Source organism: Portunus trituberculatus, chromosome 37, assembly GCF_017591435.1.
Source record: "Portunus trituberculatus isolate SZX2019 chromosome 37, ASM1759143v1, whole genome shotgun sequence".
Taxonomy (NCBI): Eukaryota; Metazoa; Arthropoda; class Malacostraca; order Decapoda; family Portunidae; genus Portunus; species Portunus trituberculatus.
In genome coordinates, this window is record NC_059291.1 from 5,969,465 (window position 1) to 5,993,186 (window position 23,722).

Genomic DNA, 23,722 nt, shown 5'->3' on the forward strand with positions numbered 1-23,722 from the left:
TGTCCCTTGGGGAAAAGCGACCATGATGTCCTAAGCTTTGAGCTGGATACGGAATTAAGCACGGAAAAGAGTGTGGAGCACAGGGAGGAAAAATTAAATTATGTTAGAGCAAATTATAACCATAAGAGAGTTCTTTAATGAAATTGGCTGGTCTGTGGTATACCAGGAAGGTGATATGTAATTGAAATACGATAAATTTATGGATTTATATAACTCTGCTGTGAAGAAGTTTGTGCCATATCACAGAAAGATGACTTTAAATAATAAACAGTGGTTTAATAGAAATTGTGAAGAAGCAAAAAAGAACAAAGAAAAGGCATGGAAGAAACTTAAGAAAAACAGTGATGTATTATCAAGAGAAGTCTACAAAACAGCAAGGAATAGATATGTTGAAGTAAGGAGAATAGCACAAAATGAATATGAACATGATTGTGGGCCACACGAGCATAAAGCCCAGGCCCTGTAAAACTACTACTAGGTAAATACAACTAGGTAAATACACACACACACACACACACACACACACACACACACACACACACACACACACACACACACACACACACACACACACACACACACACACACACACACACCGCGTAGTGCAGTGGTTAGCACGCTCGACTCACAATCAAGAGGGCCGGGTTCGAGTCCCGGTAAGCGGCGAGGCAAATGGGCAAGCCTCTTAATGTGTGGCCCCTGTTCACCTAGCAGTAAATAGGTAAGGGATGTAACTCGAGGGGTTGTGGCCTCGCTTTCCCGGTGTGTGGAGTGTGTTGATGTGGTCTCAGTCCTACCCGAAGATGGGTCTATGAGCTCTGAGCTCGCTCCGTAATGGGGAAGACTGGCTGGGTGACCAGCAGGCGACTGAGGTGAATTACACACACACACACACACACACTTATGAAGACAGACTGAACAGAATGCAACTTCCGACCCTGGAAAACAGAAGAGAAAGGGGAGACCTGATAGCAATATACAGAGTGATGATTGGCATGGAAAAAATGGATAGGGAAGATCTGTGTATGTGGAATGAAAGAATGTTGAGAGGGCATGGGAAAAAACTAAAAATGGCCACTTATAGGAGAGATGTGAAAAAATATAGCTTCCCTCATAGAAGGGTGGAAGCATGGAATAGTTTAGACGTGGAAGTGGTCAACGCAAGGAATATTCATGATTTTAAGAAAAAGCTGGACATTAGTAGATATGGAGACGGGACAGTACGAGCATAGCTCTTTTCCCGTATGTTACAATTAGGTAAATACAATTAGGTAAATACACACACACACACACACACACACACACACACACACACACACACACACACATACCAAGCACCAGCCCTCTTCTTTTAGTATGGACTGGTAGTACATGCAGATCCTGTTACATGGCATAGCACACTGTTCATGCCTCATAGTCTCAGGACACTCTGAAACACAAAGCTACAATGAAAAGGCAGGACAATAAATAGATGAGGTAACATCAAACAATATTCAACCTATTTTTTTTTTTTGTGGTTCAACTGGCAAAATGTGATCAATACAATGGATGGGATCCTTATTGGTTTGTGAAGTAAAGTCTCACCACTGTCTGACTGGCTCAGCTAGTTAACATGCCTGAGAAAAAAAGACCCTTTTCCTTCATGCAAAGCCAATACTCACTATCATGAGACGGTCTTTCTGTGGTGACATTCAATAGTGGTGGATAAGGATAGTGTGTGGTGGTGGATGGCACTGTGGAAAACACAATAAATTCAGTTATTTAAGTACTGTTGTTTGTTTCCTTAATGAATTTATAAAATGCAAGTTATTTCATTACCCATTTAGTGAAGAGATCAAGAGTAAAGTCCAGTTAATATGAATGAAATCAATATTATAGTAGTATTGCTTGGACTTACAATATACTCTCCTAGATATTCATATAATTTATATAGTATAATATGACAAATATACTGTATAATGAGATCAACATAATATAGGAACTTCATTGGAAAAATAATATGAATAAATACCACATTGAGAGAGAGAGAGAGAGAGAGAGAGAGAGAGAGAGAGAGAGAGAGAGAGAGAGAGAGAGAGAGAGAGAGAGAGAGAGAGAGAGAGAGAGAGAGAGAAACAAATGAAACCAAGAAGTATGTACATGGGACCATATTTTTTTCCATACTCACACTCATCAAAGAGAAAAATATGCCTCAGACAAAGAAAACTGATATAATAAGTTATAAAGATTTTCAGTATTTCAAATCTTAAGATTCTCTCTCTCTCTCTCTCTCTCTCTTTCAGTAACAAAACTGAAGAACTGAAGTATTTTGAGATAAGATATAATGCACAGTATATCGGGAGACAGATGTGCAAATTGGGTTTTGTACCTCCAAGGCTGGCTCACCTGTAGGGGGCATGGTTAAGTAGGAGCTGTCCCAGTCTTTGTCATTACATATGCAGAACACACGAACCTCATAGTCCTGCAACACATCAGTTGTCAGCATAGTAAGAAACCTCTCAATACCTTTTATCACAAACTATGTATCCCTCTCTTGTTTGAGCCTTTAAATTTACAATAATTATTAGAAGATAAAGTTCCAAATTCACATTGCCTATGTTAGACACTATGCACCTCTTCTTCACTCATTTTCTTATGTAGCATTGTTTCCTTAAGAATGATGAGTGCATTTCTTTTCATTTTCATAATTTTCATATACAACTCACATACCTTGCAACCCTCAGGATTTTGTGAACCTTGACACACAAGGCCTGTCTGTAGATCACAGGTGGCAACTTGGCCTGCTTCAGCAATGGATTCATGACCTGGAATAGCAGATTAAATGTTAATTTCCCAAACCAATTGCCTATGTATTATGATATATATTGAGATCCATGATAACATGCATTTCATACTGTAATTTGCTTGCTATTCATAACAAACTGAAGTCTTCTGATGATGATCCATGGCTGGGGAAGGGAAAATACCAAAACTTGACAGAAATGTGGTACTGAATCTACTGAACCTGCACCAGCTGTATATAAGAAGAGCATCTGCTTTTTAGATTAATTCTGAAATCCTTTACCTTTATTCCTGCTAATTGTCTATTATGATCATTTAAGAAAATAAACACATTTTTAAATTCAGCTTCATTCAAATTAAAGACAGAAATAAACATCATATCATTTTCTGCTGCACTTAATACTTACTGCCTCGCACTCTGCACTGTATTCTGCCATATTCACGACACTTTCTGAGAGATACTTTCTGCAAGTCGGCAATCAGCTCCTGTTCATTACCTTCACTGGGTGAGGACAAACTCACCCATGAACTCCAACGGCTACAAATGAACTGAGGCTGAGGGCAAAGAACAAAAAGAATTTGAGTGGAGGCTATTACAAACTGGAAATGCCATTTCTTAGATATAAATCTTAATCAAACAAAAAAAATAGGGTTTAGTTAAAAGAATATTTCAAACCTATACCAGAGGAATCTTGAAGATTTCTTTAAATTTTGAAAAAAAAGGAAAAAATGTTTTCAAGTCTTATCATCATATTCCTCTCACACATCACATCATATCTTCTGTTTCTCACCGTCGATCACAAAGATATTTTCTTACTAACATTAAATCATTCATTATTACAACTCTTATGGATTTGTATTTTCTTTAAACACTAACTAGGTTTTCATTCTCTTGAATAAGAAACCCTATAACAATGTCTTTTTACTCTATTTTTTTTTTCTTTTTGCTTCAACCTTTAAAATTAAAGACACCAGAAAATAAATTGGGTTTTATCTTTAGATCTTTAGCTTCTTTTATAATTTTTTTTTCATCTTGGATTTCTTTTTTTAGTCAAAGGATAATTATTTAAAAACATTCAAAACAAAAATAAAACTTCAACAACATAAAAATCTGGTGGTAGTATCATAAATCTGAGTATAACATTTAGAAACCAAGAGAAAAGACTTACTTCACTGGTCACATTGTAGACAGATTCAGTAGTAGTAATGCAGGCAGATTTGTCACACATCAGCAAGTTGTTGACACACTGACACACCTCACAATGATCCACAGGAATGGGTCGGCCCGGCTAACAAGAAATTAACATTACAAACAATCAACTATTGAAATTGTATGTCTTAAGAGCTTTGAAGGTATGAAAATAACCATGAAAAATACTACTTCAATAGCTCATAAGAAATATCCAATAAATGAAAATAATTAAATCCTTGGGTACACCACAGAGGCCAAATCAAAACAAAATAAAAATGAGAATATGTACCGGGGCAGCTTGTCCATTAGGAAGGCGGCAGTTGCAGTCTTGAAGAGCAACACAAGTGTCCTTGTCCCGGAGGTATTGGTTGGGTGGACACACCTCACGCTTTCTTGGTTCCAAGCAGGCTGGTGCATACTCTCCATCATGCTATCAGAAAAAAATTGCTTTAATTATACCACATGTGTTGTGCTCTTTCTTTATATCAGTAACTCATGTGAACACATACATTAAAACATTCCACAACTTACATTATCTGACACATCTACAGCCACTGCTACTTACCTGACAAATGCCATTCTGTCTAAGGAAGTACCGGTAGTAGGCACAAACACGCATGCAGGGAATAGCATTTGGAACATACACCTGACCCTGAGGACACTCTGGGGAAAAAAATACTACTTACTTCTCTTGTTCAGAAGTAACAGACACTCTTTATCTCAGCTTGCACAGTACATACTCTTCCAATTTAAATCAAACATATATAGCTTCTTTACATATCAAATTGTATAACATTTTTTCTCTCTTTTTTACAAGGAGGAAATTTTAGTAATTAGCTACAACACATTCACCAATAAATTCTAAGTTACATACAAAGAGGTTTAAATGATATCATAGGTAGCCTGCCATTTTCTTTCAGTAATATCCAATGAGGAAAGTGCTGCTGGACCCATAACTTCAATACTGAACTCGGATTGCCTATCTTATTCACTGAGCAAAACCTCTAACTATTTAAAGATGCAGAAAATATCCTATTATCAGATAATTAATACTTGGCTAGGTTCATTTTGGTGTGGACACTGATACATTTTCAATAAGTAAATTCAACCCTGGACCATCCTATGTGGGATTGACAACCTGACATACAAATAAATATATGATAATTACAAAGATGGCAATTATGGTGGTAAAGATTGGGTAGAAATGACAACTCACCTGAGACTACTTCTGGTGTTGTTGTTGGGATGGCTGGGGTTGTGAAGAGTCCTTCTGAAGGTTGTGTAGTGAGAGGAACAGCCGGAGTGGTTCTGGTTGCCTCTGTTTGAAATAACAAGTGTAAGAAACTTAATTCCAGACACTGTAGGGAATTAAGGAATAGATGGGAGAAAAATCTGATTATACAAATGAAGCATAAATGTGAAAAAAATTAAAGTGGCATGTATAAGATCAAAGCAAGATCTGTCCACATTAATAAGTAGTAGAGACATAAGATGTTTTTTTTTTTCATGAAAGCGGTAAGAAGAAAATAGTTTCTCACTATAATGACCACAGAGATCATCATGGTCCAATATTTACACTATTGTGCTTTGCTCTACCTTTTCAGTCATCAACTGCTACCTTCACATATCCAACCTTCAAAGACTCTTTGTAATGTTTATAAATTCCAAGGAAAACATTACACTGGTAGCTTACAATAACTCCTACTAAATAGCATGATACAGTTTTGCAATTATGTGTCATTAATGTCTGGACAAGGAATATTCAGTATTCTCTGAAAATGCTTGCTGTGAAAGAAAAGACTGCGTTTCAAGTTTGCAGATAGTGAAATTCCATGATATTACATAAGTGACAAGAAGCCATGTAGGAACAACGGATACAAAGATCCTATGCAAGATCTTGGAGTCTGATGATTTTGTTCCTGATATATAAGATTCTGTAAAGGAGCTGACCCTTGCTTAGGGCTCTCATGGCAAATATATCCCACTTTTTGACAAATTTCTCAGTGTTTCTGTGAAGTATCCAAGGAAGGTATTACATAATAAGCATTGGGAAAGAGGTCCATAGAGGTATTATGTTTTGGAAAATTAATATGTAAAAGCTATGCACAGCTGCTATTAACATAATTTTGTTTAATTATTTTGGAACTTATATCTCTGTTATTACCACTAGCTACTCATATTTCAGTGTGCTAGAATATTGCTTTTTTGTTGCAATAGTACTAGTTATAAACTTACAATTAGACAACACTTTCCTTTATATGAGTCAATTTTGTTATTAGTTAACTGTAAGAAGTTCTACAACATTTCATGACACACTGCATAAACATAAAAAAATGACAGCACTCACCACAGGAACATCTGACTCTGATGGCATAATCTTCACACTGAGAACTGCGGCAGCTGAGCCCAGATGTCCTGGAACACTGCACAAAGCGGTCTTTGCTCTGGCTGAAATCTGCACGTCCATATGTAAGTCTGTCTAAGCGACCTCCACCCTTGTAGCCCTTGCGACCTCCCTTGCTACGGCCTTTGCTACGGCCTTTGCTGCGACCTTTACTGGGAGATCTGGAACCTTGCACCTTCATAAAGTGGCACTGCACATCTGTGATGTACTCATTATCACAAATTTCCAATCCTGCCCTGCGGATGTTTTCGAAAGTTTCAAAGTCACCACCATCAATGGCTGGATGGGAGACATTGAACCATTCTGTCCAGAAGTCTCCAATGCATGGTACTGGGGTTGTGGTAGCAACCACATGTGGTGGTGTTACACGGTGTTTACATTCTGGCTTTATACGGATGACATTATATTCAAAATCACAAACAGAGTGCCTTGGATTGAAGAATGTGCCGGGGCCACACTCTTTCTCTACATATTTCATTCCAGTGAGTGTTGGTGCACACTCATAAAACTTACGACAGTCTTCTTCATGTTCTTTGATCTGTGGAGAAGAATAAGAGCAAGTTTCCTGATATGGAGGTATGGGTGGAACAATTCCAGAGGTAGTAGTGAGCTCCTCAGTCACAATGGGTGGAGGAGTTGTGCTAAGAGAACAGTCACACAAGACTCTCATTTCATAGTCATAACAATGTTCTGGTCCCTGGAGATCATCATTACACTGGAGACCATTATTTATATTACAAACAATGCTGTACTGGTCAGGTGGTGAGACATTACCCACTGCCCGGCATTCTGAAGCCACAATCATGTGTGGAGCACAGAATGTGTACTTCTCAGATAGTGTATCAAGGTCATCTCTATCATCCCAGTCTCCAGGACCTGGTGTGTGTGTATTCATCCACTCTGTCCAACCATCAATGCACTCCGTGGGTGTAGTAACTGTTCGAGGAGTTGTTGTTACTTCCTTAATATCACAGCCCTTGAGTTCAACCCTGAGAGAAATGGCTGAATGGAAATCAGTGGGAACAATCCTGACATAGCGGGCAAACACTGGTTCAGGGAACAGGTTTGTCACTGGTGTTGATGAGTCTGTGTTCCCTTGGAATTGTTTGGCATAGGTATCTTCTGGTTCCATAACATCCTCCCATGTTAGTCCTGTTTCTGAGAACTGGACAACAAAATTCTTAACATACTGGTTGTAATGTGGATGTCCTTGAGTTACCACACCAGTCACCTCTTTAACTTCAACAAGGTCAATCTGAAGCCACTCTGAGAGCAGTGGCTCTCCCTCAGGCTTGGTGTCTTCCTCAGCAGTCCAGGCCCAGTCTGCATTGAGCCGTGCAGCGTGGGGCTTGTCATCTGGTGTCTTGAGGGAGGAGGCAGTGATCTGGTCATCAGGAATTACATAATTTTCCATACCAAGGCCATCCTGACATTCACATTGGCAGAAAACTCGCACCTCATAGTCCTGACAGTACTGCATCTCCCCTGTGGAGAAAACAAATTTCTGATTGCTCATGGCTTATGTAGGTATAAATATTTCATAAAGCAACACTAGTTTCATGAAATATTATGATTTAGTTTATGAAAGCTAGATTAGTAATTTTCAAAATAAATTTCATATCTAAATTCTACATTTTCTTCTCTACATCCAGAAAATTTTTAAAAATGCTTAAAATTGTCAAAATAATAAATCTTTTCAGCTTCTGGCTTCTTATACTCACGAAGTCTTGTGCAGTGAGGCCACACGAGGAAAAGAGATGCAGTTAGGTAGTAAGTTCAGAAGAGCATTTGCCATGAAAATAGTAGTAAAAGATAGCAAGATATGCAACACTGCAGTGGTGAGAAAGAGGACGAAGACAGTCAGTCAGAGGAGAGGAGTCCATAAGACAAAGAGCTTTTGTGTAAAATAATAATGAGTGGAATCCTCCCATACATGTGAAGTATACTCCATACATGGAAGGATACAGTTAGTAGTTGGAGGGGGGTGAGGAAAACTGGCAGAGATGAACACTTAACTTCATAAAATATGTTTTAGCTTGAGATGAGACATTTGAACTGTGAACATGCTACTTGCCTCTTTATATATCTTTTACAGATATTACATTTATCTTTTTATTTCATCCTGCTTGAAACTCCATCAGCTTTTGACTTGATACAATATCAATATCATACATAGTAATTTTGCAAAAAAAAAAAAAAAAAAAAAAAAACCTCACCATTATTCCTGCACATGGCACCACGCTTGTTACAAGTGAATATAGGCTCCATTTCTCCACCCTGTACTGGACGACACTCAACTTCAGAGATGTAGTGGTCTGGACACAGCGAGTATGTCTGTGTGCAGACAGAAATAGTTATAAAAATAAGGTAGCCCCTTGAATAGTAGAACTTAAACTATTGTCAAGTACCTTCCTTGAGTGTCATATATATAATAAGAAAATTATCTGAAAGAAGGACAAATTTAACAATGAGAAGCACTCTTGTTAGGAATAGACAAGTATAGATGAAAAGTATAAAAAGTACTTTTAAATTAAAGAATCTGAAAGAAGTAACACTTTCAAAGGAGTGTTAAATCACCTTATCACAATCATACAGAAGAGAGCTCCACTAGCATCAATAACCATAATGCAATCAATACTACTTGCCTTACGAATATCAGAGAGAGACTCAAATTCTCCATCAGAGTCAGGAGAGTGGAGGTTATACCACTCACTCCAGCCTTCTTCCTCACAGGTGTAGGGTTCTTCAAGCTCCTCAGTAACAGGTGGTCTGCAGGACACAATAAGCACTTCAGGCTAATGCACAAGACCTTAATTTACCATATATTTGTAACTAATGGGAAGTAATGCATTACAAATATCATCATATTTCACTTTTCTTACACCCCAAAGTTAGTCAAAAGAAGATCAATTCCACTGCAATCTTTTTTGCTTTTTACGTTATAGCCTATAGCGCCTGTAAGCATACTTGAAGACTATATGTGGGAAGCGCTGTTAAGCTTCACCCATTAATGGCACAGGCAATTTAATTTATAGTAGTACCCAGGCCCATATCACCACCCAAGCACATCTTTGGTGTAACCACCTAGAACCATGGTGACATGTAGGTAACTTTAATCCTTAATGTGCAGTGATCGTTTTGGGAAATACCGCAATATTTCATTAGTAATTCACTATCACTCAGTGCCACAGAGTCAAGGTTATCATCATGGCATGAGCGTATATGAATACTAAGACATGATATCCATTATAGCCGGCAACAGAGGAGTGGAAACATAAATATCGTGGTGAAAGACAACACGCAAGCTAAAAGGGTCATAAGAAGAAGAAGCGGCCGAGTCGCCATGAGTCTATGCCTCGTCTGTGGGCGATCTCATCTGTTTTATTTTTCGGTATTCCATGTAAGATTTCACTTTATGCATTACAAAACAATCCTTTCTTGGGGGCAAGGTTTGTAAAAAGCTAATAGAAATGTTGTTTCGTGAACATAAATGCATATATAAGACAGTAACACCACCTGGAGAGGTGGTGTTACCAGCAACCTGAGAGCAACGTCATAGCAACCTCGTTACCGTCCCTCCAAGCATTCATGGATGCCATTTCGCAGCAGGAAGTTGCTCTGATGTTGTTAAAGAATCTTGGATCCAGCTCCCGCTCTTCTCGTACCTCATGTGCAGTCTGCCAGCACTGAGTACAGACTGAATCTCTTCAATCTGCCTATAATTCACCAAGATGGCCCCAAAATGTCCTTCATCTTCTGCATGTGGGGTTATTTTTGATAAGTGGTAAAGCTCAGAGGAAGATGGTGACTGACTGGTGTGAGTGGTGAAGGCAGTGACGCAGTGAGTGTTTTGTTTACATATTCTTTGTTTTGTTGCTTTCTCTTATTATTTTTTGCTTTCTCTTATTATGTCTTACTTTTCCCTTTACTTTAAATACATTTCTAGTATTTAGAATGGTAAATAATAAAAACATGTTAATTTAGCCAAATAAAATAGAGTATTTTGTACAAATTTTTTTGGATCACATCCCGCATCCTTCCTATTATCTATTGTTTCTTATGAGAATTACATCTTTGTTTTACACAAATTTTGATATATGCGATGCCTCTTGGAATGCATCTATCGCGTAAATTGAGAGTTACCTGTATCTGAGTTTGCATTTTCAAGACATGAAAGTGCAAAAGTTCCTACTTTTACATCAAATTCAAATACCCGAAAGGAGAGAGAGAGAGAGAGAGAGAGAGAGAGAGAGAGAGAGAGAGAGAGAGAGAGAGAGAGAGAGAGAGAGAGAGAGAGAGAGAGAGAGAGAGAGAGAGAGAGAGAGAGAGAGAGAGAGAGACAGACAGACAGACAGACAGACAGACAGACAGACAGACAGACAGACAGACAGACAGACAGACAGACAGACAGACAGACAGAGAGAGAGAGAGAGAGAGAGAGAGAGAGAGAGAGAGAGAGAGAGAGAGAGAGAGAGAGAGAGAGAGAGAGAGAGAGAGAGAAAGCATGCATGCTGTGTTATCGGAGCTTGGTGGAGTATTTCTTAGCGGCGGGTTCTGCCACAGGTTTGGGGAGAATTTTTTGATATGCAATAACTTTGCTCTCAGAGGTCATAACATGTTAAAAACTACATTGTTGTACTCAGAATAACAAAGAGAAATATGTTTTTATAAGGAAAAAAATCTTTAAGCATTTTTGACAGATGTGATTATTCCCCGCTGTAGGAGATAGTAGAAAGTAAGTCAGCTTCCCGAATTTTAAAGGTTAAACAAGTCGACAAATGACATAGTTTCAAAGCGGTATGTGGTAAGATTCGAACCTACACATGGACATCTGCCCAATCCCACACTCACCACCTTATCCACTGCACCCACTTTCTAGACTGAAATCCAGTAAATCATACTCTCTCTCTCTCTCTCTCTCTCTCACATTACCCATATCCTGTCCTGCATATATATTCATCCAGATAACATACAGGTACTCCAGGAACATAAATATTAGTGGGAAAAAGAACCATAACCATAACTCACACAGAAGGTGTCACAGCTGGAGGAGGAGTGGCTGGTGTGGCTGGGGTAGTTAGGATTGGTGGCTGAACAGTTGAGAGACCTGTGAGGTGGAAGAGAGGAATTTGTTATAAATATCCTTGTAAAACTATATCGATGAATTATGAACTTGGCAATGAGCAGAATTGTATTCCTGAATATGTCAGGTAAGAAGCTAGCATACTAGCAAACTCTGAAGTAAGTTTGGAGGAATGCTGCATCATGCATTGCTGTGGCTTACTAAGCTAGATTATGAATCCTTTTCTATTTCTATTTCCATAGTGAGACAGGACATCTTGTCTAGATTACCTGTTAGTATTATCTAAACATGACATGTAGATTATTATTTCATTACTGTCTTAGTGTCTGTGAACAAATAAATATCTAACAAACACTAGTCTGAAATTGCCCACTTTGTTAAGTGAAAGGAACTTAGCATAAATGGGATTTAGTTTGAAGCTGTAAAGGTGATAAAATACAAGTATAGCAGAAATAATGTCTGGCTTAAGACACTTTTCTTAATGTGATCATGGACTATCTAAGCACTTGGATATAAATCTAAGTTTAAGTTATAATTTTACTATATGGATGATCATCATGCACTGAAAGTCACATACTCCTGTGCATATCAAGAGTTGGAGCCAAGAATAAAATGTACATTTCAGAAGTACCTTGAATGTTAAATAATCCACACGAAGAGTAATGGAGTGTTACAAGTCAAAACTTCTAAATTTATCACCAAATGAAAGATAAGATTACTCACTGCAGTCACATAGGAAGGCCACCTCATAGTTCCAGCAGGCATCCTCAGCCATGGCATCATCTTTTCCTTCGCAGAAGAGTCCCTCATTGAGCAGGCAAGTCACGCCGGGTTGGTCAGTGTGTGGCCGGTGCGTCCCAATGGCACGGCACTTAATGTCCACCATTTGACTCTGGGAGCAGAATCCTTGACTACTTTTGCTCTGAAAAAGAAATGCTACATTTAAGTAAATGGTGATATGTTGCACATTTTGAATGAACTGAGGTATGAGTACAGTCACCTTGACAATAAATATATCAAACTCTTCATTCAATTGTTCATCTTTTGACATTCAACCAAATTTCTTTTTTATACCATCATCCTCAAAATAGTACCATATCCCTAATTTCCTGCAAGACATTTGTTAATATCAAAAAGGAAAGAATTACTTAGTGAAATAAAATAATTGTGTTCATGACATAATGGAAAAAAAAAGTATACAATTGTTATAGTATCACATTGAAAAAAAAAAGATTAAAAACAATAGAAAATTTGAAAACCTGAAGAGGAGAGGACAAAAACATTGACAAATGCCACATGAGAAGAAATTGGAGTGAAAGGTTTCCTCATTGGAAACTTAAAGGAATTGGAGAATAAATTGCAAAGCTGAAAATGACAAAGGAACTAAAAGATGAAAGGGGACCTGCTACTGAGAAATAAATAGCTTAAAGAAAAGATGTAATGAGCATAAGAAAATTCATATCTTTAAAATCTATTTGGAGAAAATCTTATATACTTTCAAAATCAACAAGAATCAGTCTTTAGAATAACATCAAAACTAATACGATTCATTAACTATATCTGTGTTGCTGAATAAATCCCGGCATTATAATTCACATGGAAATACAAAGTTTTACCTTCCATATTCTTTCGGGCACAGGTTCTACATCAGAATTCTTCCTGAATATGATTGGTTTGTCATCACTTTGCCATTCTGTCCAGCCATTTCTACAAAACTCCTCCTCAGGGCCAGGTGTGGTGACATAAGGTGTTGTCACACGACCAGGTATGTAAGTGGAGCTGGTTGTTGAGGTAGAGGGGATGGGGCCACGTGTGGTAGAGGAAGTGGTGGTGGTACATGGTGTCCCTCGACATATCTTCTTCTTTCTTGAACATGTGCTGTGAGATGGCAGGAGATTAGCATTCACTAAATAATGACACTAAATAAACAATGCTAGTTTTTCTTGAAGTCAATATGTGGTGGGTATCTTATCAAACACAACTACCTGCATTTAGGACAACATTCTTCTAACACTGCAGCATTTCTCAAGTATGTGACTCATTTCAAGAGCTTGTGTCAACAATCAATCTGTTATTCTCCAATCATTGCATAATCTCTTTTTCTATCATTGGTATATCAACCCTTACAATAAATACTGGTTCAAAATTACCATCACTTCAAAATTCAAGTTTTCAACAACATTGTGAACTTGCACAATAGTATTTTAATCTAAACAGAGATCAAATTCAACAAAAGTAGCTATTATTCCGAGGAAATCTAAATCTGAAAGTCACATATGCTTGATGTGAAGACTACAATTCTTCACAAGATTGCCACTCATGTAACTCACCAAGTGTGACAATCATCCTGAGAGATGATGTCACCCTCCATAAACACTTCCCCATCCACTTCCATGCACTTCTTTTCACAATCAGCCTTAGGAACACAATCCAAGTCTGTGGCACTTTTGTGCACCTGGCCAGGGGGACACACGTCTCGGGCACATCCTGCAAGGAAGCCATTCTAAGACTGGTAGTACCTACTTCCTAATAAGAAACATCAAGGACTCCCTTGATATACAGTGAGCTATTGCAAACCATGCTGGAACAGATGTTTTGTGAATGTCAATTATTTCTTACATTCCTTACCTTACTACAATGCATATAAAAAAGTGCCAGTAAAACTACATAAAACAATTATCCTACATCACGATGAAACATGAAGTATGAGAAAACATTTAATAATGATTTCATAAATATTTGTATCTTATTCTCATTCACATTAATTTCTTCCAAGGAATGGCTACATTAAAGTAGTCTGAACCATTCTTGTACTTTATCACACTCTACCAAGTCACACAATGTCATACTTTGTCAGACATTAAAACTAAACAACCTTATTCATTTTTTCTTTCACAGCTTCCATTCCATCTATCCACACAATGTCATCAACCATACTTTCCAACATACCGGTACATTCACTTCTTTCTCTAAACTCAGATACACTCTAGCATTAGACATAACATATCCACTTTGCCTCTCATACAACTTTCAGTAACCATCTTTCTCTTCCTTTCATCTCTTAAATCATCACAACTGACTTCTACAAGCCCAGTTTGCACATTTGCCTTTTATATCTTCCTCTGCCACACTAAGCCTAATTATAAAATCTCACTCCCTGGCAACAGATGGACAAAGTCTAGCATGCTGCATCTAAGGAAAAAAGTTCTCATTTAATAAAAATTATAACATAAAAGTTTAAAATCACTGTGGATATCATGCTGCACTCTCCTTATCAGTTCAGTTTCTTGGGGTTTTATTAACACTACACAGTATACCATGTGATGGTAGAGATGAGCAGGTCCACTACTAAGAAATGGTAGACATTATAGTTTTGTTTCTTCATCTTTCCAACACAGAGCAAGGAGTGTGCCATAGAGTAGGACAAAGCAATGAAAGATACCTACCTTCCACACAAGCATCCTGGGTGCAGAGAGGAGCAGCAGGATCCAGGAGAGTATCACAGGTCTCCAAGGGGCAAGTGGGGATGCATGGCTCATAGTGTTCACAGGATTCATCACACTGCATAGCTGAAGCCAACACAATCATATAAGTGAAATATTCTTTACCTCATGAAATACATAAAGACAAATGTATTCACAAAAGAATGTAAAGAAAGGCAAGATAAAAGAAAACTTACGGCAGATTTCAGGCGTGCGCCACTTGATGTACACATTGTGGATGCTACACTCATGCACATAAGCTGCTATAGCAGTGCACAGACACTCACAGTCCCCACCTGTATCACAGCCACAGGCATCAAACTGGCATCTGAAAGAGTTACACTTACAGCACAGCAATAGAACACAAATCCTAACTCAAAGGAAACAAAGTGATATGGAAGGAAAGGTATGAACTTAGGAATATAATCATAATAATACAGATCAGGTACTTGAGATAAGGACATTAGTTCACTAACAAATCACATAACTCAATATACAATGCTATCCACTTTTTGTTTGAAGAAAATTCCCCATAGAGGCAACAAAGAGGCACCAGAGATTAGGAGCAAGCAAGCCACACTCACCTCTCTAAGTAAGGCTCCACTGGCACCTCTGAATGACAACGAGAAAAGGAGTCAGTTTTCAGGATGGCACATCTTTCTGTTGCCCAGACTTTCCTCTGGGGATGGAGACTGCAAGTATCCTGTGCAGAGAGACAAAAAGCATCATCACCACTGCTTCAAAATTTTCCCTATTAATGTACTACTGCCTTTCGATGATATGAGTAAATGATAAATTCATGTGAAAAATAAGAGCATATATAAAGAAAATAAATACCATGCCATATTGGGTATGAAATAAGAAAATAAAAACAAATATATCTGAATTTCAGACAAACTACTCAGTACATTACCCAGACCAATACGGATGAGCAATGATGGTCAATAAATGGTATACATGCATGGATGTGGGCCATGAAAGAAAAGAGCTTGTGTGCATGCATGTATTGTACATGCTTTGCTTCTAAGCCTTGTGCAGTTGGTAATAGAAATGATAATGAAATAAAAAATCCAATGAAAGAAAGCATGAAAGCAAGTAATGAAAAATACATTTTCAACTCACCTTAATGAGAATGCTGTCAGGACAGTAGTTTTGAAGTCGCCATGAATCACCAAATATCTTAACAGACACCTCACTGGAGCCTCCTGCTGGAGTCTGGAAGTCATCCTGGTCATCCCCATTGAAGTTTCCACACAGCCCTTGTACCTGTTAAGGGGACAACCATGGAAGATGTACTGTATGTAGTGTCTATTTTGAAATGTTGAAATTAACAAGTTGATTAAACATGAGTGGTATAAAAAATTTCAAACATCAAACTGGTTGCAGACCTCACACATATATCAGGATGACACACACTTCATTCTCTAGACAACTAACATGCCACCTTAAAAACAAAGCCATACATGACCACTACAACGAACAACACAAAACGGCACCAACCCAACAAAATCTCATAAATGGCATGACTGCTCAGTAAAGAAAGAGATGGACATAGGTTGATACTTCTAGATGCCATATACATAGAGAACAAGCCTACTATCAATTGCCAAACCAGGGATCTCCAAGTCCTTCCATCAGTCAAAAGAACAACAAATACAGCCAGCACACCTCATCAACCCATTAGACAATGCACTGAATAAGCCTACGCTGACTTGAGCCACCAACACCCCATATAAGGTGCACTAGACACCCCACACCTCAGACTGTCTGAATGAAGATGACCTTAGAAATAAGTCAAAACATCACAAAGTTCACTTTTGGACAGATTCTTGCAGCAATACCACTTGAAAAGCAAAGAGAGTTGGTTAGACAAATGGAAAAAACTTACCAAAAACTTCTCATTAAGGGTTATCAGCCTTGTTGGTTTCCTTTTTAACTTAACTGAAAAATTTTAATCATTATTATTCATCTTCATAAATATTCTCCTCACCTTGCCTTGCCACTGAGGATCAACACGCAGATAGGCTCTTGTGCCTCGATCCCACTGCAACACCAGACCCATATCTGACACTTCAGCAAACACAAACAGTCCCGCTTCACGAATAATTATTCGTGTCATGTTTCTGTTGAGACATATTCAATAAATGAATAAAGGAAAGCAAAGCAGTGATATATGATAATACAAAAAATTGATTGTAGCTGGAAATCAACATAGGTTTAAGATCTGGAAATGTCATGGCAATTTTCATTAGGAAACAGATCTAATGGTGATTTTTCCAGACTGAATTAAGAAATGTCTTTCTTGCAATTCTACTAACCCTTTACTTTCTTTTCTTTATTAAAATCACTGCCTCTCCCTACAATTTTGAGTTTGCATCTGCTGATCAGTAAGTGGACCTACTCAGACCCATCAAGAGTTTTAAATGTTAAATCAAAATTTTGCCTTTTGAACAAAATTATGCTATTGTTACTCTTTATGCTATTAGTAATTATCTTTAAAAATTCTTTACTGATCGAGTTTTCTTGATATTGTTTGCCTTGTATTCCCTCAAGTCTATAATGAAATAGATGTGTCACACCAGCACTTACTTGGTGGGTGGAGGTTTATTGCGGGAAAATTCAACAACTTCTTGTGTGTCTCCTGAGCCAACTCTCAATGTGATAGATTTGGCACATGTCACTCCACTCGTACCACAAGGCACATTCTGGAAGAAAAAAATAAATAAATAAATAAAATATAAGAGTTTATACTGATACATTACATTCTCGACCCTGCAACACACTTAGCGGTGATCATCATTACATTACCATCACAATCATGTGCCACAAAGAACCAACAGAATAACAACTAATTAATACTGTCACAGTCAAATGTTCTGTAGGTAGGAACTCCCAGTTATCTAATTTAAATATTTATTGTTATTTTCAACTTCTAGAGAGATTACTGAAACAGTCATTTATCTGATCAAAGGGTAAACTAAGAATGAGAGATTGTCAGTGAGGATAAAATCAAGATGCTCAGGGCAAATACAGGTTGGCTGTTTTGCCAATCAATTATGATAATGATGAGTTAAGTGAGCACATCTGAACCTTACCTGTATTGTAACCTCGAATGTGTCAGCACGGCTAGCCTTTCCCTTGGCCAGCAGGTAGTCACAGGTACCATGGAAGTCATACAGACGGCCATCAAAGGTCTTGTAGTGAGATTCTCCCCAGGCAGTGCAGATGCCAGGGCAAGGTGTGTCTGTGCACAACCACTGTCCACTTTCACACTTGCTGTTTTACAAGACAATATTTGCTATATGTGTTCAGTCTTCTAAAAGGTTTCTAGTATAGTATCAGTACTGATGTAAGGATGTGATTCCTGGGAACATCTAAATAATTTTCCATCACTGATGACTTCCCTACTTTTCTTTTGTAAGTTACAGGTGTGGCATAACAATCTGAATATTTAATTCAACTCTCATGTAGTATGTGAATCCATACATATACAAAGAAAATCAGTTGAGAATCTAAGCTTCAAAATTTGTTCTATTTGTTCTGGGATGAATTAATATAAAATAAATGATTGAACATGAAACTATGAAGTGAACTACAAGTTTTATCTTACCAAGTGTTGCACTGATCATTTAAAACATCGCCTTCACTGTAAGAACGGCCGCCATGGTGACAGGGACACGAGTTATGAGGAATGCAGATGCCTGTGTCTGTGTTCCTCACATACTCTTGGGCACACACGCATCCTGGCCGACACAACTCACTTGGAACTGGTCGCAAATGCATTGTCTTGTGGAAAAAACAAGAAAATTAACTCAGTAATTAAGCAAAGCATTGATGTGATAAAAGTTATACTAATACAGTAAGTCCTCGTTTTACACTAGTTTAGTATACGATAAATTTGCAGATACGATAATTGACAATTACTCCCATTTTTCAATTTACGAAAAAAAAAAAAAATTGCACTTACGATATTTGAAATTCCCGCCACCTGTGATTGTGGCGCTGCACTGCGACCAAGTCGGACCAACAACAAACTAGTCACTTTCGTGCCACCACGACGAATAACAGTGAGACTGTGCTCAGTGATTTACTTACATTATTCTCTGCATTTAAGACCAATTCCTGTCCAAAATGTCACCGAAACGTAATTTGGATCTTGGTGAAGAAGTGGGTAAGGTTAAACGAGCCAGGAAAAGTTTAACGTTGGAAACGAAGCTTGATATAGTCAAGAGAAAAGAACTTGGGGAAGGCTTGTCAGCCATGAGCAGTTCCCTGAATTTATCAGTCAACAGTTGCTACTGTTTTGAGGAATGCTTCAAGTGTTAAGGAGGCAGCATGCCCCACTCTCGTTGAGGCTCATTTCAGAAAAGGCCCTGTCTATTATTGAAACCTTGAAGGTTGAGATGGATGTTTGTTTACTTTTTTCGATTGACTTTCATACTGAGTTGGAACGTATTCCTATCTAATATATGTTAAAACGGGTTCAGTTTACACTAATTTCGGTTTACAATAGCTTTTTGAGGAATGCATCTCTAGTGTAAAATGAGGACTTACTGTACTAAACAACAGTTTACGGAGTCTAGTAAATAGAGATATACAGCTCCTACTCATTCACGAGATAAATCTGCAGTTTCCTAAAATATTCTAACTTTTCTTATCCTTTTTACAGTACAAAACAAGCCTGGGGACTAGCAGGTAACAGGATTAAGTGTAGAAATACACGCTACCTGACAATGACTAGAAGACACTTCACTTGAACTCCTAAAAGTCATGCCTTATGTTAGTCTTTAAACTCTGAACAAATGGTCAACCAACTGAACAGCAGAGGACATGTTCAGACAGCTAGAGAGAAGGTTCAAGTTTTATAATCTGTCTCCTCATATATTCATTTAAGTATTGACATTACCAGCTCATAGACAACATTTGGGTTATCTGTTTTATTGTTCTGAAGAAAACACTGTCTTGTTCAAAATTTATGACTCACCTGGCAAGTGTTTTCCTCTTCTGGCAGGCAGTCCACATACACCTCATGGCTCTTACACTGGACCTGTGGTGGGCGCGCCACAGACTCATTGCCTCGTGGCTCCCAGCAGTTCCAGTCCGTGTTGTAACACTCACTGTTGTGGTCAATTTTAATAAGCAGTTAAAAAGTTTTATTGATGGTTTTCTGTTTCACATGAACAACAAATGAAAGTAAAAACCAAGTAAACACATATTCTATTACTGAAAAAAAGCATCTCTATCATATATTGCTTACATGTTTCAACACTCTTCCCTATTTGTATAATATAACATCAAGGCCACAAAAAACTCTTGTAAAAGGATTACAACTGTGAATCTTATTTTTTCTTACCAGACACGATAGGTCCCATCAGGCTGAATTTGCATCATCTCATAGCCAGGTTTGTACTCCTTGGCCTGGTACACACATGGGCACTCAGTGATGGGCACACAGATGCCACTGCTGTCCAGAGAGAAACCTTCCAAACAGTTGCAGCCTTCAACACATTTCCTCTGACAGTCAACATTGGTGGCAAGATCGAGGCAGGTGCGTGCACAGCTGTTGCCACAAACTTGGTACTTTTGTCCACCAGTACAGTGAATACCTGCAAGAGAAAACACAAGATAACACAGTGAGTTTGGTATTTTTTTCTCTCTCTTTTTTTTTCACATAGATTAGTGTTGAACAGAAAGACTATGACCTTTTGTTGTATTGAGAGTTAAGAGTATTATTACCATCATAAGTTTTTTTTCACCCACCTTCCATGATTCTTAAATAAGAATGTTACAGATGGTACTACAATACATGTTCTAATACTCTCCCCTATGCAATTCTATAGAAAAATAGAAAAAATAGTGTGGCCAGATAAATCATTAAGACTGAAACCTTGACCAGCAGAACACAAGGACAGCACCTAACATGTTTTGAACATAACAATTAAAGCACTCCAAGATCAATTTTGTACTTCCTATGATTAAACTATGAAAGAAATATCACAATTCACAAATGAAATCTATCAAGCATTTCAGTATGATTTTTAGCAAATCACTAAAACAAAAAAAAATGTATTGGCTGAATAACATTGTTCTGCAAAAAAATCATACAGCTTTTCTCATGACAATTCTTCTTAGAAGAGCAACCTGTTAATCTGCTTGATGCACAGCTAATCAAATGACACACTGAAATAAAGTGATGATGGGAACAGATAAGAAGCCAACAGTAGTACTCACCACATTCGCGGACCTCTGCCCGCCAGTCAATGGTGATACCCTTCCTGGCACACTCCTTGCTGTACGCTGCTAGAATCGGGCACAGACAGCCATCCAGCTTTGTCTCGCAGGAACACATGTCATGCATGCAGTCTCGGTAGTAGGGTTCTGGGTCTACTTCCAGGTGGCATTCTGGATAGGATATAGAAAAGTAATGCAGCAGTTGTCATATATGTTGCAGGCATCCAACACTCCATATTTGTAGTATGAGTATGTGTGATAAGTCTATGCTACAGGTATATCAATCTTGCACTGAATAAATCTGGATACATCTGTCCTGCACTAAATAAATTTGAAGCTTCAGACCAAAGGCATAAACTGAAAAAATTATATAACACTGTGAAGGTAGATATTTATTTCACTTGCAGTTAAGACAAGTATACTAAGTACAACACCAACTACCAAGGTCTCAATCTTGCACAGTAATCCAAAGTCTCACTTTGTAAAAACTCAGTTGTAAAGGACAAGATCTCATAGGAAATAACTTTGTACTTCGTCCCTGAAATATATAATTGAGAAAACAGAAGCAGTGGTATAGTGTTTTTGCCATCTGGGCTGTCCCGCAGCCTTCAAGTTTGCAGTCCTTCCCATAAGTAATACAATATTACAATGCCCTTTACCCCTTAAGTTTACAGGCAAACCCCGCTTAACGAAGGTTCACACAACAAAATTTCACTACAACGAAGGTTTCATTTTAATACCATCTGCTCGTTTAATGAACACCAAACTCGCTTTAACGAAGTTTTATCCAGGTAATTTTTTCCGAGTTTGAAATCCCCACCGTATCATGCAAGCTTTTGAATACACCAGCACCTCTCATGGACAGCACGCACACCACTCACTCCCCCTGTTCAAAACAATAACAGCGTCAGCAGCAGCTCGTCTTCCCTCACTCAACTTACCACCAAAACGCCCTGCAATGTCGCCTAGCATTGCTAAGAAGACCAGGAAGTCTCTTACTCTTGAAGTGAAGCAGGATATTATTCACAGACACAAGAGAGGCGAGAAAACTAATAGCATTACTCGTCACCATCTTGACTCCATCTACTGTCTCTACTATTTTCAAGTCAGCAGACTCTATTAAGAAGGCTGGTGAGACCATATCTTCCTTGCAAGCTAAAAGAACCACCTGAACTTGTGACTCTACAATGGATAAAATGGAAAGCCTTGTGAAAATGTGGTACACAAGTTTTGTATGTGATACAATGATGCGCCCTTTGTTTACATTCCACAGGTTGCTGGTTAGTGTCTTTCCCGTTTCACTCTCCCTCCCTTCATAAATTTAAGATCATCAACATTATAAAGTTACGCACATACATACATTAGTGTACATTATAATGACTTAAATTAAACTGCCTAAATGTTTAACTTCATAATTTTTACTTTCATTAAACCTTTCACTGTACTATGATGCACTCTCACATTGTTTACTCTCAATGGAAGTTCAAGTCAGGGGTTAAACTTGTTATAATTGGTTCGCTTAACGAAGGGTTTTTTAGGAACGTAACGAAGCGTTAAGCGGGGGTTGCCTGTATATATATATTGAGGGTGTAAATGGGCAGGAGATGCTTTCCTAAACATGTTTCATTAAAAGTGATACTTAACTCAACATTAGCTATTTTCTTTAATAAGCTCTCTTTCTGTCTAAGGAGTGTCTTATTCTCTTTAGTGAGTATGTTGATGATTTTCCCGTAGAATATCATCTTTGTCAGATCACGATTTTGGATCCTGAAATCCTTCTTCAGTGGCTATAGAGGTAGTAGTCATCTCAGAGGTTGAGGTGAGTACAGCAGCACTATGGCACATATGGTTGGCTGGCGGCTGAGCACGGTCAGCTCGGCCTCTGATTGGCTGCGTGCAGGTGTGTTCTCCTATCGCTTCATACTAGGGAGCACTTGCATGTCTAAGTTTTGGATGTTGAGGTTTGGCTCCAAGTTTTTAATGTAAAGGGCTTCTATGATGGGGAGGCATCTATTGTCTTTGCAGCTCGTGATTACTTCTATGTTTTCTTGTATATGTTGTCTTGTTGGAGCAGTCTTGTGTGATTGTTTAAAGTTGTTCTTGGGCGCACCTGATGTGAGGTGGTAGCTGAGTCTTCTGCTCAAAAGCATCATCATCATGCTGATATAGGATGATTGAAGGGCTGCAAGTGAACCTGTATACAACATGAGACTGCTGCATTTTTTCTTTTTCTTGTGGTGGGCTGTTTTGAAGTAGGAGGTGGCTGGGTTTTTTTTACTCTTGTAATATATGGTGAGAATTAATTTCTTCTCAGAGTCTGTTGGTGTTACATTTTTCTTGATGATTTGCCGTATTATTCTTTCATTCTCTTTATAACTTGTCTAGAAGTGTGCCTTGTAGTATATCATGATGCTGTCTTTTTCCTCCTTGTTGTCTTCTTTTCCTTTATGCCATTCTGAATATATATATATATATATATATATATATATATATATATATATATATATATATATATATATATATATATATTCAGACCAAATTAGCTATTT

At 38.0% G+C, this 23,722-nt stretch overlaps 1 protein-coding gene across 1 annotated transcript in view; it reads right to left on the reverse strand.

Moving 5' to 3' along the window:
- The window catches only part of LOC123514067, a 94,095-nt gene that overhangs the window by 31,381 nt on the left and 38,992 nt on the right, over positions 1–23,722 (reverse strand). Inside the window, exons 21-47 of the mRNA XM_045271663.1 lie at positions 21,174–21,344; positions 20,296–20,548; positions 19,927–20,059; positions 18,553–18,728; positions 18,038–18,218; positions 17,532–17,647; positions 16,933–17,065; positions 16,065–16,208; positions 15,527–15,645; positions 15,140–15,270; positions 14,907–15,029; positions 13,791–13,947; positions 13,077–13,338; positions 12,184–12,382; positions 11,406–11,484; positions 9,023–9,146; positions 8,594–8,711; positions 6,321–7,862; positions 5,190–5,291; positions 4,539–4,636; positions 4,263–4,403; positions 3,951–4,070; positions 3,189–3,336; positions 2,710–2,804; positions 2,386–2,461; positions 1,662–1,733; positions 1,332–1,429 (exon numbers count right to left, since the gene is read on the reverse strand). Coding sequence (XP_045127598.1) covers positions 1,332–1,429; positions 1,662–1,733; positions 2,386–2,461; positions 2,710–2,804; positions 3,189–3,336; positions 3,951–4,070; positions 4,263–4,403; positions 4,539–4,636; positions 5,190–5,291; positions 6,321–7,862; positions 8,594–8,711; positions 9,023–9,146; positions 11,406–11,484; positions 12,184–12,382; positions 13,077–13,338; positions 13,791–13,947; positions 14,907–15,029; positions 15,140–15,270; positions 15,527–15,645; positions 16,065–16,208; positions 16,933–17,065; positions 17,532–17,647; positions 18,038–18,218; positions 18,553–18,728; positions 19,927–20,059; positions 20,296–20,548; positions 21,174–21,344 — 5,111 coding nt within the window. The remainder of the gene's footprint in view (positions 1–1,331; positions 1,430–1,661; positions 1,734–2,385; positions 2,462–2,709; positions 2,805–3,188; positions 3,337–3,950; positions 4,071–4,262; positions 4,404–4,538; positions 4,637–5,189; positions 5,292–6,320; positions 7,863–8,593; positions 8,712–9,022; positions 9,147–11,405; positions 11,485–12,183; positions 12,383–13,076; positions 13,339–13,790; positions 13,948–14,906; positions 15,030–15,139; positions 15,271–15,526; positions 15,646–16,064; positions 16,209–16,932; positions 17,066–17,531; positions 17,648–18,037; positions 18,219–18,552; positions 18,729–19,926; positions 20,060–20,295; positions 20,549–21,173; positions 21,345–23,722) is intronic.